The sequence below is a fragment of the Anser brachyrhynchus genome (assembly GCF_964034855.1).
Source record: "Anser brachyrhynchus genome assembly, chromosome: 3".
Lineage (NCBI taxonomy): Eukaryota > Metazoa > Chordata > Aves > Anseriformes > Anatidae > Anser > Anser brachyrhynchus.
The window spans coordinates 4,466,076-4,480,744 of record NC_137696.1 but is presented as its reverse complement, the minus strand read 5'-3'; the positions used below and the strand labels follow the sequence as shown (position 1 = coordinate 4,480,744).

Below are 14,669 nucleotides of genomic sequence, written 5' to 3'. Positions count from 1 at the left end.
GTTGAATATTTGTGTCCCCATTTCTTGAATGTATCAGCAGAGGTCAACCGTCTTACCCATCCTGTGTAACAACGGTAGTGCATGACAGAAACATTTTCCTACAGAACTGAGAGACTGCTTAGACAGAGCCCTGCCCTGTCATTTCTCTCCTCTTTGCTCTTAAACCTTGGCTAATTAACTGTATCTATCTTACTTTCAGTACCATGCTCCTCTGCAATTTATCTCCAAGCATTTTGCAAAGGCTTTTTATCCTCATTTCAAGAGGTGGGTCAGCCAAAACCCAGTGGCATACTGTAATAATGACAAAGCAAGGAGTAATACCTAGACCCTGGGAAATGACTGGTGGCTTTCCTACAGATTTATTGTGATTGTAGCCACATCTTATAAACTTTACTAACATCTCTCTGGAACATGGTGTGTGGTCTGCTAATAACCTTAGGAATTCTCCACCTTCTTGCCAGTGTACAAGGATCAACTTTGTTCCTTCTGACTAGTACCCAAGCTACTGAAGTGAAGCACATGTATGATCTTAATAGGATTGGGGTCCCCTGCTGTTAAAATACACACAGTTCTTTTACAGTCAGCGTAATAAGTTTTTCCTCCCATTCTCCAGAATGGTAAAAAGAGAAAGTGCATTGCTGTTTGTGGTTTTGGTGTTGTACAGCCCACAATTATTGGGTCTGTCCTCCAGTGCCCATGCAGGGTAGGCCCTCATGTATTTAAATAATTGATTTTTATGCAGCTAATAGGTAGCATGATAGATATGGATGTAAAAGCCTGAATAACAGATGGCTTTGAGTAAGAGGGGGCTCTAAAGGGTACAATTCAACATTTTTTTCTCCAGGAGCAATACCACATCCTGTTTACAGATTATCTGTATTTATCTGGCCAGACACAGGTGCTATAAATCATTTGCTCCAAATGGAGTTAGGGCAGGAATTTTACTCATCCCCTACTGGTGTTTGTTTTGTGAGCTTTGGCTTTTAGAGTATGGTTAAAATAAAACCAAAAGGACAGATGTTCTCTGGGGTTTTTAAAACTGCACATTTAAATTTGCATTTAAATGTAATCCCCTCTTTTTAGTGCTGCCTGTTTGTGATCTTAAATGTGTTAGGCATATTGAAAACTAAAGTTAATATAGCATATTAATTATTTTATTCCTATAAAGGCAATGTTATTTCATGGGCCTTGAAGCAGATAACAAGTATAGACTGTGACAGTCTGGGACTAGAGAGAGAATTTGCATCATCTGAACTGTTATCTAATCAGGGATTCCCCTCACCCACAAACCTGAATGAAAAAAATGTAATGCATACATGAGATGTTAATTATATTACTTTGTGCCCTGGAAGGTACTCAGTCTCTTGGGAAGTGTACCTGGCAGAGGTGTTAGCTGAGTCACTGGAAGCTGCTGAGGGGAAGAACCACTGGTTCACTGTGGTAAGTTTTCTTGTTTTACCTTTACCACAATGCAGTCGAGATGATCAGTAAATGACTGAACAAATGGAATGTTTTGCCATGAAAGCCAAAAAAGGAAATAATAATTTCCGGAAGAATGCTTCTTGGTGGGCATGTGTTGCCAGGTGCAGAGAGCATTCTCCTACATCACCTTGTTTGATTTATCAGGGTCTCATAAGTGATAGATATGCAGGAAAGTGTTACTTTGACTGTTCATTCCACCTACTTCTGCATTGTCCTCATCTCAGTCTTTTCCTTGCAAACTCCTGGACAGTAATTATGACTAGCAATTGATCTTATCACTACATATTCACAATTTATAACTGAGTTATGATCACAGATACCTTACTGAAGCCTACAAAAGATTGATTCATACAGAAATGAGGCATTCTTGCCTAGGAAAAACGCCAAAAAGAACAAAAACTAGGAAATCTGAGTTCTGGTGCTGAATCTGGTGTAACTGTGAAGTTACATAGCTATGAAAATACATCAGTGTTTTACTCTTGCTGTGTTGGTTTTAGTCAGATAGGGAGATGTTGCTTTGGGGTTGTTGGTTGGTTTTTTTTTTTGTTGTTTTTTTTTTTGTGTTGTTGTTTTGTTTTTGTTGTTGTTTTGTTTTTGTTTTTTTGACCAAAACTGATACTGCCTTATTAATTTGAATATGTAGGTAAAAGGTTTCTTTCCAAGGATATCAAAATCAAACCTAATTAGGGATGGATTTCTTCTTTGGTTGTTCTACTACATAGTGTATTATGGAGTTTTTCTACAGATCTTAATGGAAGTCTCTGCAAACAACCAAGTGCTATGAAATGAAGCAAAATGCAGAAGGGAAAACACACATATTTCTTTTAAATACAGTTCATTTCAGGTCTCCCTTGTGTTTGTAAACTTTTGGTCCCTACCTATTGAAGGCACCCCAATTTGCAAATCACTTCAAAAGAGAAAATACATTTTAGCAATTCAGTAGGTGGCTAAGAAGTTTTCAAAATCAATGTAATGTGTTTTTCTTATGTATTTTCACAGTGGCTCATTTAACATTTAATCTCCTTCATTCCATATATTCCAGTTGTAGGCTGCATTTTCTGTATATTGCTTACTTTTCATTGGCAAGATGAAATCATTATTTTTTCTAATTAAAATACTCAAAGACTTTTACTTTCCCAGCCTTTCATCCTTACTGCTTTCCAAAATGGATATTATAATACAGCTTTCCTTTAATCTGTCTCCACAGTAATTTTAATTATTTGGGGAAGAAGAAATTCTGTCACATGTGGCCAAGAACGTATATACTATTATGTTTTTCTACTAAAATCTAAAACACAAGTGTTCTGTCCAGCAAAGAAGGTATATATGCAAGTATTTCCATAATCAATGAACTCTACTCTTAAAAGCAAACATATATATTCTGCTTAGTAGCTTCACATTTGATTAAAGCCTAGCTGGTTTATACCCCATTAATCAACTTTATAAAAGCCCATTTCTCATTGATTGGAATACCATGCAATTTAACCCATTACTAGCCAAAGTGAGTTTTAAAGGGACAGTTCACTCTGGTGAGCACCTGTGTGCATGTGTCAGTAGGATGGGGCCAAATATATACTTTCTGGTTATAGGTAAATATTTCATTCATTTTAATACTAGAATGCTTTCCATTTCCTTGGGGGGGGGGGGGGTAATGTTGCATCTATCACTGCCTATATAAAAAGATTTTAAAAAATGAAAAAAAAATGTTCTGTTATACTCAGCAAAATCCTTTCTTCAGCCAGTATACTCTTCATAAAATGAAGCATGTAATTTTAAAGATTACTTTATTTAAGTTTTCAAAACATTTTGTTATTCTACTCTAAATGGAGTAACATAGCTCCACATGGAATGTAATCGAGAGAAAAAAAAATGTAATGCTCCTCCCTGGGAGGTATTTAAGAGGTAATATATCTTTAAATGTCTCCGCCTCTGAATCCACCCACTTCTTGATAGCTGCAGCAGTCTTGTTGACTCATAAAAGCTGTGTTCATACAATAGCCAGCAATGAGCAGTATTTTTCAGAGATTTTAAGAGCACACCTCCTGCTATGTATTTCGCATTCTAGTTTGCTGGGGCTGAAGGTGTATGAAAGAAACAGTTTTAAGTTTCTTAGATATTGCAAAAGATAGTTCCTCCTCTCATCCTGGAAAATCCTGACAGACCAGTTGGATACCTTTCAGGCCTTAACTAAGAAGTTTATCTGCTCATCCCACTGTCTTTTTTACTGTAGAAAGACCTGAGACAACCTTAAGAACTGAGAATCTGACTAATTTAAACAGATGGCTAATCCCAGTGCTGTCTGCAATGGACATCTACATCATCATCATCATCAGAAACAGAATAACCTCTTAAAAAGTGGAGTCTGTAAGAAAAATGGAATTACCAAAGGAATGAAGGTAAGGTTTAATTGTTTACCACAATTGTCTCAATATTGAAAACAAATAGTTGAAACATTGCTTATTAAGCTAGTTTTGTGAAGGTCTTAGTCTTCGTTGAACAGGTGGTATGGCATTGGCTTGTGTGTTAAGTTTTATAATCTCAGAATGTGCTGCTGCATTGTTTTCTGTCATCCTAAACTGCAGTAAGAGTTGTGGATGCTCACAAACATACTGTTTGTGGACTAACTAGGCTCTAGTTCACATCAAGCACAGCAAACTCATGCACCCTGAAAGACAGTAGTTTCCTTTTAAAGCTTAACCGATGGTGGAGTTGACTCCGCAATGTATGAATCACTGGTGGAAAGCTGTTTTATCAACCTAAAGTGTGTGTGGAGTGATTTTCAATGTATGATTTATTGCTGTACAAATATAACAACAACAAAAAAATGTAGGCAGGAGAAGCTGTCTTTTCCTGATGTTTACATTACTGCAAGGTTGTCTTGATACCTACTTTACTGATGCCTGCTTTCCAGCCTTGAACAGCTTAAAATCCACATCAGTTTACTTACCATTTTCTCAAGCTGTTCTCTGTCAAACCAACACTTCTCATTTATGTGAACGTTTTGTAAAGTAGTTGGAGTGCAGCATGCCAAAGAACAAACCACAAAACCAAAGGTGTTCTTTTGCCAGAAGAGATGAAGTCTTAAATGTTTGTCTGCAATACCTGTTCTACTTGGGAATGTACCGTCTGTCTTAAAGTGTCCTAATTCTGGATCTTAGTGTGGCCATTAGTAGAACCTCTTGTAGTGACTAGGAGAAGTCTGGCTTTACAGCATGGTGCCATGGTGAGAGGGGGATGGAGAAGTTGCTTCAGGAGCCTGAGCTCCCATCTGACTGTCTCTTTGGAGCCTGTTGAAAGCTTTAGACAAGTGTGGCAAGGGTTCCACTGCTTTACAAGTAAACTGCTATCTTAAATCTTTTTTAAATGGAGCTGTCATGCACCTAGCACTCTAATGAAGGCACGCCCAGTGTCAAGCTTAATGATTGTCTGGCTTTAGGTGTCTCCCTTGGTATGGGTGTTTCCTGATCGCTGGCTTGCGTAGGATGAGGAGAGCACAAAAGCTTGTGCAATGATCGAAAAGGCCTTTCTTGGGATTTGCTTCCAGAAACCTAATTTAGCATCCTTTAATATATTACATATATTTCCTCATCATTTTATATATTAACTATTTGCCACTATGATATCTGAAATCTTTGCTTTCGGTTTGAATAGCAAATTTCACGAACTAAGCCTTGCCACTTGTTTGTTGCTAACTTGTTACAAATGAGCAGTTTTTAAGCGGTAAGCTCCCAGGAGGGTATTAATTAGAATTTCCTCCTGAATCAGAAAGATACGGCCAGAGAAGTGAAGTAGAATATTACTAAAGGTAAGCAAAAGGGTAGCAAAGGCTGGGCTGAAAGGGATGGTAAAGAAATGAAGGAAGTGTTAGTAGAGATAGCTACTGGATTAGTGAAGTGCTATGAGCACCATATGGTTGGAGGAGAAGGGGAGAGAAGCACTGCACCACTGGTAAATACTTTTTGTGGCTGAGGAAGAGTTGAGGAAGTGAAGCCTTAGAAAGTTCAGGAGGCTTATCAAAGGCAGATTTGGTAAATCCGGGTCTGGCACTGTGTTATGAATTACATGCCATTTCCCCTGTCTTCCTGCTTCAAATGCAGGTTGAGAAAGAAGGAAACAATAACAGACAAGAGCTCTGTATGAAACAGGAATCTCATTCCCGGTAGGAATCTCCCCATTCCTGTCTGGTCTGTTTCCCCACCCCAGCTGCCTCACCCTGTTCAGTACGTACGCTTTATCCTATTTTGCAGGAATAGATATTGTTCCTTTCTACCTGGTCTGTTTACGTGGCTTACTGCTGTAGGTGTGCAACATCACCCAGTCTTATACTCACAACAGCTTGCTGAGGTGTGCTCCCCACTTTTACAGATGGGATCTGAGGAGCAAGGAAAATGGCAGCTGGGTGCACAAGGAAGCTTGTGCAGGAACCAGACACAAGTTCATCATGATTCCAGTCATCCTCCTTTTCTCCTCTTTTGTCCTTTCTCCATATTGCCCTGATTTCCCTAATATTGTGCCATGTGCTCACACGCATGTGTATGTTTATGGTCTCTTCAGCAGATTGATTCATAATTAAGCACCTTACATAGGAGAGGAAATAGTGCTAGGATGTTCAGGATGTGGCTGATGATACTGCTTCTAGCACCTGAGACTTGTGGCAGTTCTGAGGTCTTGAGCTTTGTTACAGCTGTGTTACTTGCAAGGAGAAGATAAAGATGTTCTGGTTTGAGAGAGAAAGCTGATGTTGCTGAGGCTGCAGTAAGGGCACAGCACGGTGAAGGCTTGTAAGCCAGGAATATGTAGCAATATCTGCACACAACTGGCTGACTGGAACATCAGGCTTTGCAAAAATCAGCTCCATAAACCTCTTTTCTAAGGAGCCCACAGGAAGCACTGCCTTTGAAAACACTGGCTTGGGAAAAACGTATTTTGCATCTTTATGATGTAAGAACGTTTGCGTGTGTATGTGCGTGACAAGAGAGAGAGGAACGATTCTAATAAAGCAAAGCCTCCTGTTTTCTGAACTAAGGATTTTGTTTAACGGGTTGGGGAGGGTAATTAGGGATGATCAAATGCAGGGGAGCAGGAAGGGATGCTCTCTTCACTTCTAGCTGTCTGTGGCATACCAAGGGCAGAAAAGGAGGTAGCTAAGTAATAAAGAAGCAGTGAAGCATCCAGCCAGAAGAGATGCTGTTGCTTCTGGCAAAGAGATATGCTACTTTGGTGGAGAGGGACTGTTCATTCGAATAGCTTCTGTGATTATTTGAAGTCTGACTCTCTTGGTTCTAGTTGATAGCATTCATTGGAAGCTGGGCCACAGTTAGACCCTAGCTTTGGGAGGTGGATCGTGGGCCATCTCTTCCATTTAATTACTGTTTGTAACATAGGCATATGCTTCATATTCTTCCAGAACTTGAAACCTGGACTGATCTTCATGTAAGGCACATTTCAATAGTTAACCTATTTTGTTATCTAACTGTAGTAGGCAGAAGGTATTTTCCTAGCTGTGGTTTCTTTTGCTATGTATTGCCGCTGGCTGGGTGTCAGCTGTAGGGGGCATTGTATTTTAAAGCAATAGGTGTTTTTCCAATGGGAACAATATTCTTTCCTACGGTAAACATTCAACAATTTTATTTCTTTGATGGATCATTTCATTGGATGCCTTAGAAAGCCTCCAAGACAATATCAATCTATTCATGAATTCTTTCTTTCTTTTCTACACTATAATGGCAGTAGCTTGGAAGATACTTGCAGTGAACAGACTACAGCGTTTTCCAGGACTTCCAAACTCTTTTCTGATAAAGAAAAGAACATGGAATGATACCAGATCCAGTAACCTCTGTCTTGCTTTTTTGATAGCCAGAAGACATGATGGACTCTGGCATCTGGGGTCCTAAAATTCAGAAGCTGATTGTATTTGCCTTCTGTCTTCCAACATCTGGTCCTCCTCCTCTCCTTTCTACTCTGCTATTGATTCAATACTTCAGCAGCCAACCTCCGTCCCTTCCATGCTTTTTCCTCCGCTGCTTTTCTTCCTCTCTTTTCTGCACAACAGCGTCACTCTCAAATGAAGATTTTAAAGAAAACATTGTTTAAAAAAAAAAGTCATGAAAAGAATATGCCATGCAGCTGTTCTCACTGTATTCATTTTCTTGTGTGTTGTAAATGCCGCCTCAAATTGCTTTGTGCTGTGTCTTCTCACATATATAGCATTTACTTCATGTGCTTTTGCAGTAATTAGTGTAACTGGGGCATTCTGGATGCAAGCTCAATATAAACGTTAATGAGTCCTGTGGGGAAAAAAATAAGCTAATTCCTGCAATTAGGGTGATGCGATAAGGCTTGTTAATAAGAGAAGAGAACGGAGGGAAGGCTTAAGGCTGATCAGACTACAGTTTTTCCAAGTTTGTAACCTCATCTGTGCAACTGTAATGATCATAACATTTTTTTTCCTCTAAAATATCTTTTGTTGTTGTTGCTTTGTATCAAAACAAAGTGAAAACTGACATCCTTGGCCCCAGCCTGGTTCATCTCCAATACCTAAGCCTTTTGGACCTGTTCCATTATGCATATTTCAGTGGAAAGTGGAATCCCTATATGAGTTTTATAGCTGTAGTGACAGCAGGAAAGTATTAAGAGTTGGTTTCCAGTCTGCATTCCCTACCAATTACTTTACCTGTTGCTTCAGCTGCACCATAGACATGATCTCCTCATCCTCAGTTCCTGCCTTCTTCTCTCCTCGGTTTCGGGCCCCAGAAATTTGCTGCTTTGTACCAGCACTCTCAGCTATTAATCACAGGTCTCAGATCCACACCCTTGTTTCTGTCATTCGCCCTGCTATGTGATGAGCTCAATGCATTGGAAGCAGGAAATGTCGAAGGCTACCTTCAGCAAACTGAGATGTGACTAGAGTGTGGGCACATGTAACAGTCAAGGAGTCTTGTAGCAATGCTTAAAGTATGTTGCATGAGATTTTACATAGAAGACTGGAGATTGTTTGCATAGTACAAGTAAGTTTCCAGTAAGACTGTAGTCACTCTCCTGTTAATGGCTGGAAATCTCTAAATTCAAGTAATTAATTTTTGGTGGTGATTGGGAATAGCAAGCATGGATTTACCAAAGGTAAATGATGTTTGACTGACTGTCTTCTAAGATGAAGTGACTAGCCAAAACAGCATGTAAAGATTTGCTTTGGATTGACAGGCCTAGCAAACAGAAAAGCAGATGATAATTCAGTGGGACAAAGGAACTCAAGAAAGATGTCAGGTGTTTCAGGACAACCTCCTAGCACAAGAACAGTTTATCCCTGTACTCGTGAAAACAAGTAAAACATCAGGAGACTGGCTTAGTTAACCAGGTAACCCATGATTGACCTCCAGTGCAGCCAGGCAGTATAATAAGACGTGGAAGCAGGAATGGGCTACAAAAAAAGTATGTAGGGGTGGTGTTAGGAAAGCCAAAGCCCACCTAGAGTTGACACTTACAAAGGGTATCAAGGGGAGCAAGAAGAGCTTTTACTGCTACATTACTAGTAAATGAATTTACATGGAAAATAAGGCTAGTTTCTGAATGGTGTGGGTGACTTAGTGATGGCAGGCACAGGTAAAGCTGAGGTACTTCATGCTGGTTTTGCCTCAGTTTTCACTAATAAATTGTCCTCTGTTGCCTCAAACCACCAGATTGGAGGAGGAGAGGAACTACCAGTAGTGGAAAAAGTTTGAGTCATGGATCTCTTGAGAAATCTCAAACCATGTAAGTGCATGGGACCAGAAGGGGTGCATCCAAGTATGCTGGCTGATGTCATTGTGAGATCTCACCCTATCCATGACCTTTCAAAGATGGTATCAAAGAAGATCCCTAATAACTTTAGACAGGCAAATGTTCCACTTGTCTTCAAGATGTAGATAACTTCTAGCAAAGATCATTTCTGAAAGCATAAAGGTGGTGGTGATTCAGAATAGGAAGCATGGATTTGCCAAAGGTAAATGATGTTTGACTGATTGTCTTCTATGATGAAGTGACTACATCTGTGAATGAGAGCAGAGTGATGGGTGTGATCTACCTTGTCTTTATCAATGCAGTCCTTGTATGCTAGTTGGGACATTACGGTCCTGGTGGGTAGAGTAGTGTATGGGTTAATAACTGACTGGATCATTGGACTCCAAGGGTAGTGGTTAGTGGTGCATGATTTGCTGGGAGGCTGCTTACAAGCAGAGTTCACAGGGGTCTGTCCTGGGATTTTTCCTGTTTAATAATTGTATCAACAAAATGGAGAAAGGAAACAGAATGCCTGCTCTCCAGCTTTGGAGACAACATCAGACAATATGCTCAAGAACAGGGCCACCATTTAGAGAGATCTAGACAGGCTGGAGGAATGCATCAGCAGAAGCATCATGTAAGTCAACAAGCACAAATGCAAAGCTGCAATACATTGGTACAGGCTGGGGACTGACTGACTTGGGAGCAGTTTTGCCAAGAAAGAGTCTGTGAGTCTTGGCAGACAGCCCACTACATATGAGACAGCAGTGCAGCCTGGCAGGGAGGAAGACTGTCGGTATCCTGGGCTATATTAAAAGAAGTGTGGCCAGTGTATCGATCCACTTTTACCTGGTGCTTTTTAGATGACAGTCTAGGATGCTGCATCCAGCTTTGGGTCCACCGATACAAGAAGTTGGAGTGATTCCAGTGGAGAGCCACCAAATATGGTCAGGGGGCTGGAGCACCTGCATGATGAGGAGAAGCTGTGGGACCTTGGTAAGTTAGGCTATTTACTGAGGTGCACAGAAGGAGAACAAGAGACAGTGGTCATTAAAACAGGAGAGATTCCATATATGGAGAAAGGAAAAATTCAGGATGCAGATAACAGCACTGAGACAGGTTGCTCTGGGACTTGCAGCATGGAGGCTTTCCAGACCCACCTGGGCAAAACCCTGATCACCCTGCCAGGAATTTGGTGTTGACCTGCCTTTGAACAGGAGGTTTGGACCACAGACCTGCTGACCCATCCAGTCCAAGTGGGTCTGTGATCCTGTAGTATAAGGAGGCAGCATTTCTCTGGTGACACTATAGTGACGGACAGGATGATGATGATGATAAAGAAGCCCAGTGGGGCTCCTGCAGGTAATTAATTACCTGGTAAGATAGTTATATATATTAGTCGTATGTGCCATTCAGGTTTCCACATTCTGGAAAATCACTCTTCAGTGTCAAATGTCAGAGGGGCTGCCAGTATTAAAAAACAACAAGGAAATCTCATTTAGTTTCACTAGTCCTATGCACAAAGCTAGTGGAATTTGTCTCCATCTTTTAACATTTTTGATCAAATGGAGGTTTATTAGAGGGTGAAGATGCAGCCAGCTTTGGTAATGATTTCAGAAGAACAGCCAAAGGCTCAACCCTCCTGCAGAATTTCAAGTCCTTCCTTCAAAGAATGAATACATTCAACTTGCTCAGTAAAAATATAGTGTGCAATTTTTAGTTGAACTGAAACAAAATGTGGGCGTGTTTTGTTTGTTTGCTGGGCTTCCTCAATCCTTATTTCTTTAACCAAGCTTTAAAAAATAAATCTGAGGCAGACACTTGGTTTGCAACACATCATCCAGAAGGGCTAAAATCTGGGAAATCACTTGCAACCATTACTGTGTATGTACCTAAACTGCAGGGTCTGTGAGTGCTTCCAAGTTCCTGAGTTCTGCTTTGACACTGGTGTGAACAGGAGACCAGAACTCCAAAAGGTGCCACAGCACATGCTGATGCTTCTCTGAACAGTGACTATGTGCCCTGTTACTTTCATACTGCATAAAAAAAGAAAAAAAAAGCATTATTGCTATCTCCTAGACGGCTGTGATACACTCATTCCAAAAAGCACTGCTGTGCATTCTGTGCTTTTTTGCTGTATTCTCCTGGAGCTCCTTTCTCACTAACTATGTTTTAAACTCCCAGACCAGGATTATGTTTTCTCCATGTGTAAAAGACCGCGTTTTTTCACAGCAGCTTATTATTGCTCAGTAGAGGTAACTAGTAAAAAGAAAGCCATGAAGTGGCTAGTCCCGTTGCCTACATACTGATGTCCCTCCAGCATGAGAATTAATTACCTTTGCAAGTTGTAAGTAGCAGTCTAGCTTTCAGAAACAAGCAAGGTAATACACATTTTCTACCCGCTGTGTCGGTGAGGGATGTAGCTGGCTGCATTCCATTGCAGGAGCAAGTTCATGAATATAATGGGCAGAATGATACGGTAATGGTTGCTTAGGGACTGTTCTAGGTTTCTGTAAAACCTGACTTTAGCCAGAATAATGGTTAACATCATGTTGTTTCTCACAGCTTGCTGTTTGCAAGTGTGCAGTGGTGATTCAAATCCTGTTTTATGGTGTACTAGGCACTATAAAGAGCCCTTAATTTATCACGATACGCGGGTCTGTTTCTGCTGCCAACAGAATTATGAACTCTCTCAAGGATTATTATTTTTTAATTTCTTTTTGAAGAAAATTAACATTTGTTGTGGCTAAGACTGTGGCACAGAGCAGCAAAACAGGAAATTAAATTTCCTTACAATGACCATTGGCTCAGCCAGAGAATTCCTGCCATTCCTGGCAGCTAACTTTTTCACAGAAAACACTTTTTGAAAGCAACCAAGCCAGAAGTTTTGTGAGGCTATTGTCTGAGAGAGCTGTCGTTGTGGGATGGATGTTGAGTTGGGAAGAAAAACAAAGCGTAAGGAGCAGAGCAGGCAGGAATAAACAGTTTTCTGTGCCAGACCAAAGAGTACCAAGGGGGTTTCACACTTTGGGATACATTAATTCAGCCAAATAGCTAGAGCAGCAAGATACCTTTGGTATGAAACTGTGAGGTGAGCAGCTGAATTCCCAGGGCAGAAACCATCTATGTACACCCATGTTTTCAGCACCAAGGTAATTCCTAACCTGTTCTGGCCAGGTGACTTTCTCCCTCCCCTGCTCCTAGAAAGGGGTCCAACACGAATTTGAGAGTGACCCGTGTCTGCCTTCAGTCTGAGGCAGAAGATGCTCCTGCTGCAACTGATCTGAGACTGAAAGCTTTTTGAATTCTTGGGAGATCATCCAGTGTAGATGTAACGCAGCAAAGCTTTGTCTGTTCTAATCATCTCGGTCTTTTTGGAAATCATTCAGCTCTATCCTTTCTTTTGCTCGTTCAGCCAAGCACAGTGTTTGGCATCAGCTATGTTATTTCCCCCTCTTCCATAAAAATCTATTTCCACCCCGCTCAGGCTACCAAGAATTGAGGATTTATTGACTGAGCAACAGGAATATGGAAAGGGATATCTGCGGTGAGAAGCTAAGACCTGCAGCCATTTCAGCTGACATCACGCTGCACCCTGCTTCCTCCAGGAACTTCCATTTGAGTTGCTGCTTTCTTGTCGCTGCTGCTGATTCATGTGGTCTGAAGGGCTGCCATACAGCCCTCTCTGTGACTCATGTGTAGCTATCCGAGACTTCAGCCTGGCCGATCTTCGCAAGCTGTTGGCCTGCGCTTGGAATCACAGCGGCCATTTGTACGCTCCTGAGTTTCTCGGGGTGTTCTGTGAGAGTGACTCAGTCTGTCTCCATCTTCAAGCTTCTGTCTCTTCCTTGTGCCTCCACAAAACTTACTGTTTTTCTTTTGAAGGGAATGTTCCTCCCTTTGTTTGGCCCCTTTAGGTTACCTTGAAGAAGTGCAAAGGCAGCTACAATCAGGATGTTGTACACACTGCTGGGGGGAAGATCCGTGAAGATCACCCAAACCACTGCCTAGAGAGGGCAGAACACAGGTGTTTCCACCTAGTCCTCAGCAGCTGTGAGTCAGTGACTGTAGCGATTTGATACAGGAACCACGGAGGCCAGGGAATATAACTTGAGAAATAAAGTAAAGACTGTCAGTGATTGTCAGCTCTTACCTCGTCAGCTGCTCCCAGAAAGAATCACAGCCCTGTGATCTGATCAGACGTATCTCCTGCTCAGGCCACATGCTGATCAGCCTCACTGCTAGCGCTTCAGGTGCTTCACAGAAACCAACACCAAGCAATGAAACAGTTCACAGGCGTAATTCAACATGAATGAGATTTTGTTGAAGACATTTCATGGTCCAAGAGAATGTTTGAAAAATAAGTGTGTTTTGTCAGTTCTTTAAGATTTTGTATTCACATAAATGCAAATATTTGAGCTTTTGAACATCTGTCAATCTCTTTACACCAGGCATGCTCAAAAGGATCATTTTATTTGGCCCAAAACTTTTTGACTGCATGTCTGTTGATGTCATATCTTCTTTATATAAGGCATTACTCTCCTGTGTTGTCACTGTACCATTTTTCCTTGCATCATTGTTTTATATAAACAGCTTTTTGGTTTGCATATGTGGGTGGTGAAATTGTATGGGAGGTTCTAGCAGGGAGTGTTAATACCCAAGGGGAAAGTCTTGTTGCTTTTTGTTGTTCTGTCTTAATCACAAAGGAAACAAAACTGTGATTTGATGCAATCGTCACCCCTCTTCCTCTCTTCTAATCGTAGTTATCTCTCACCTATGAGCTATCATCCTTGGTTGCTTTTCACTTGCTTTAGCTTATGTCAGAACCGATAGTGAGGTTTTTATGAGCCTTTAAGTATTGAATTGGTGCATCTGTAAGTGAATATGTCAGGAGCATTACAAAGTAGGTTCTGGTTGGTGTGTGTGTGTTACAGCCCAGTGTAATCTCAGGTTGAGAAATGTAAAATTACTTTATCAAATAATGTATGAAGAATGCCACATGGGTGGAATTGTTTATTAGTCATTTTTGGCTTTGAATACATTTCGTAACAGCACCTCTTTAAGTTGACCTCAGAACCTTTGAGTCTGGTATCTGATTCCTATTCATAAGCAAGCAGGAATAATTAAAGATTCCAAAACAAAAACAAACATTTGCCACAATCTACAACTTTTAAAGGAAAAAGTTAATGTTTTGTTCATTTGTTTCATTCTGTGACAATTATACTGTTAATATATGCTAAGCCTAATTGTTCTTAAAATCTACATTTGTTCTCAAGAGATAGAAAGCCTTTTAATTCTGTCATCCAACTTAATTTTGAGATGTATACAAATTGAACTGGTATGTTGATATGCGTAGTATGAAACATTGGATATCTTGTGTGTATTAGTAAGATTTGGCAAAAATAATTATGAGCTAGTTTTCTGTCTTGAGA

At 40.6% G+C, this 14,669-nt stretch overlaps 1 protein-coding gene across 10 annotated transcripts in view; it reads left to right on the top strand.

Moving 5' to 3' along the window:
- Nucleotides 1-14,669, top strand: part of SPTLC3 (serine palmitoyltransferase long chain base subunit 3) — a 175,073-nt gene that overhangs the window by 84,937 nt on the left and 75,467 nt on the right. For all 10 annotated transcript variants that reach the window (XM_080588398.1, XM_080588394.1, XM_080588395.1 and 7 more), the window contains 2 exons: nucleotides 1,353-1,440; nucleotides 3,713-3,878. In XM_080588398.1, coding sequence (XP_080444524.1) covers nucleotides 3,762-3,878 — 117 coding nt within the window. In that variant the 5' untranslated portion in view covers nucleotides 1,353-1,440; nucleotides 3,713-3,761. The remainder of the gene's footprint in view (nucleotides 1-1,352; nucleotides 1,441-3,712; nucleotides 3,879-14,669) is intronic.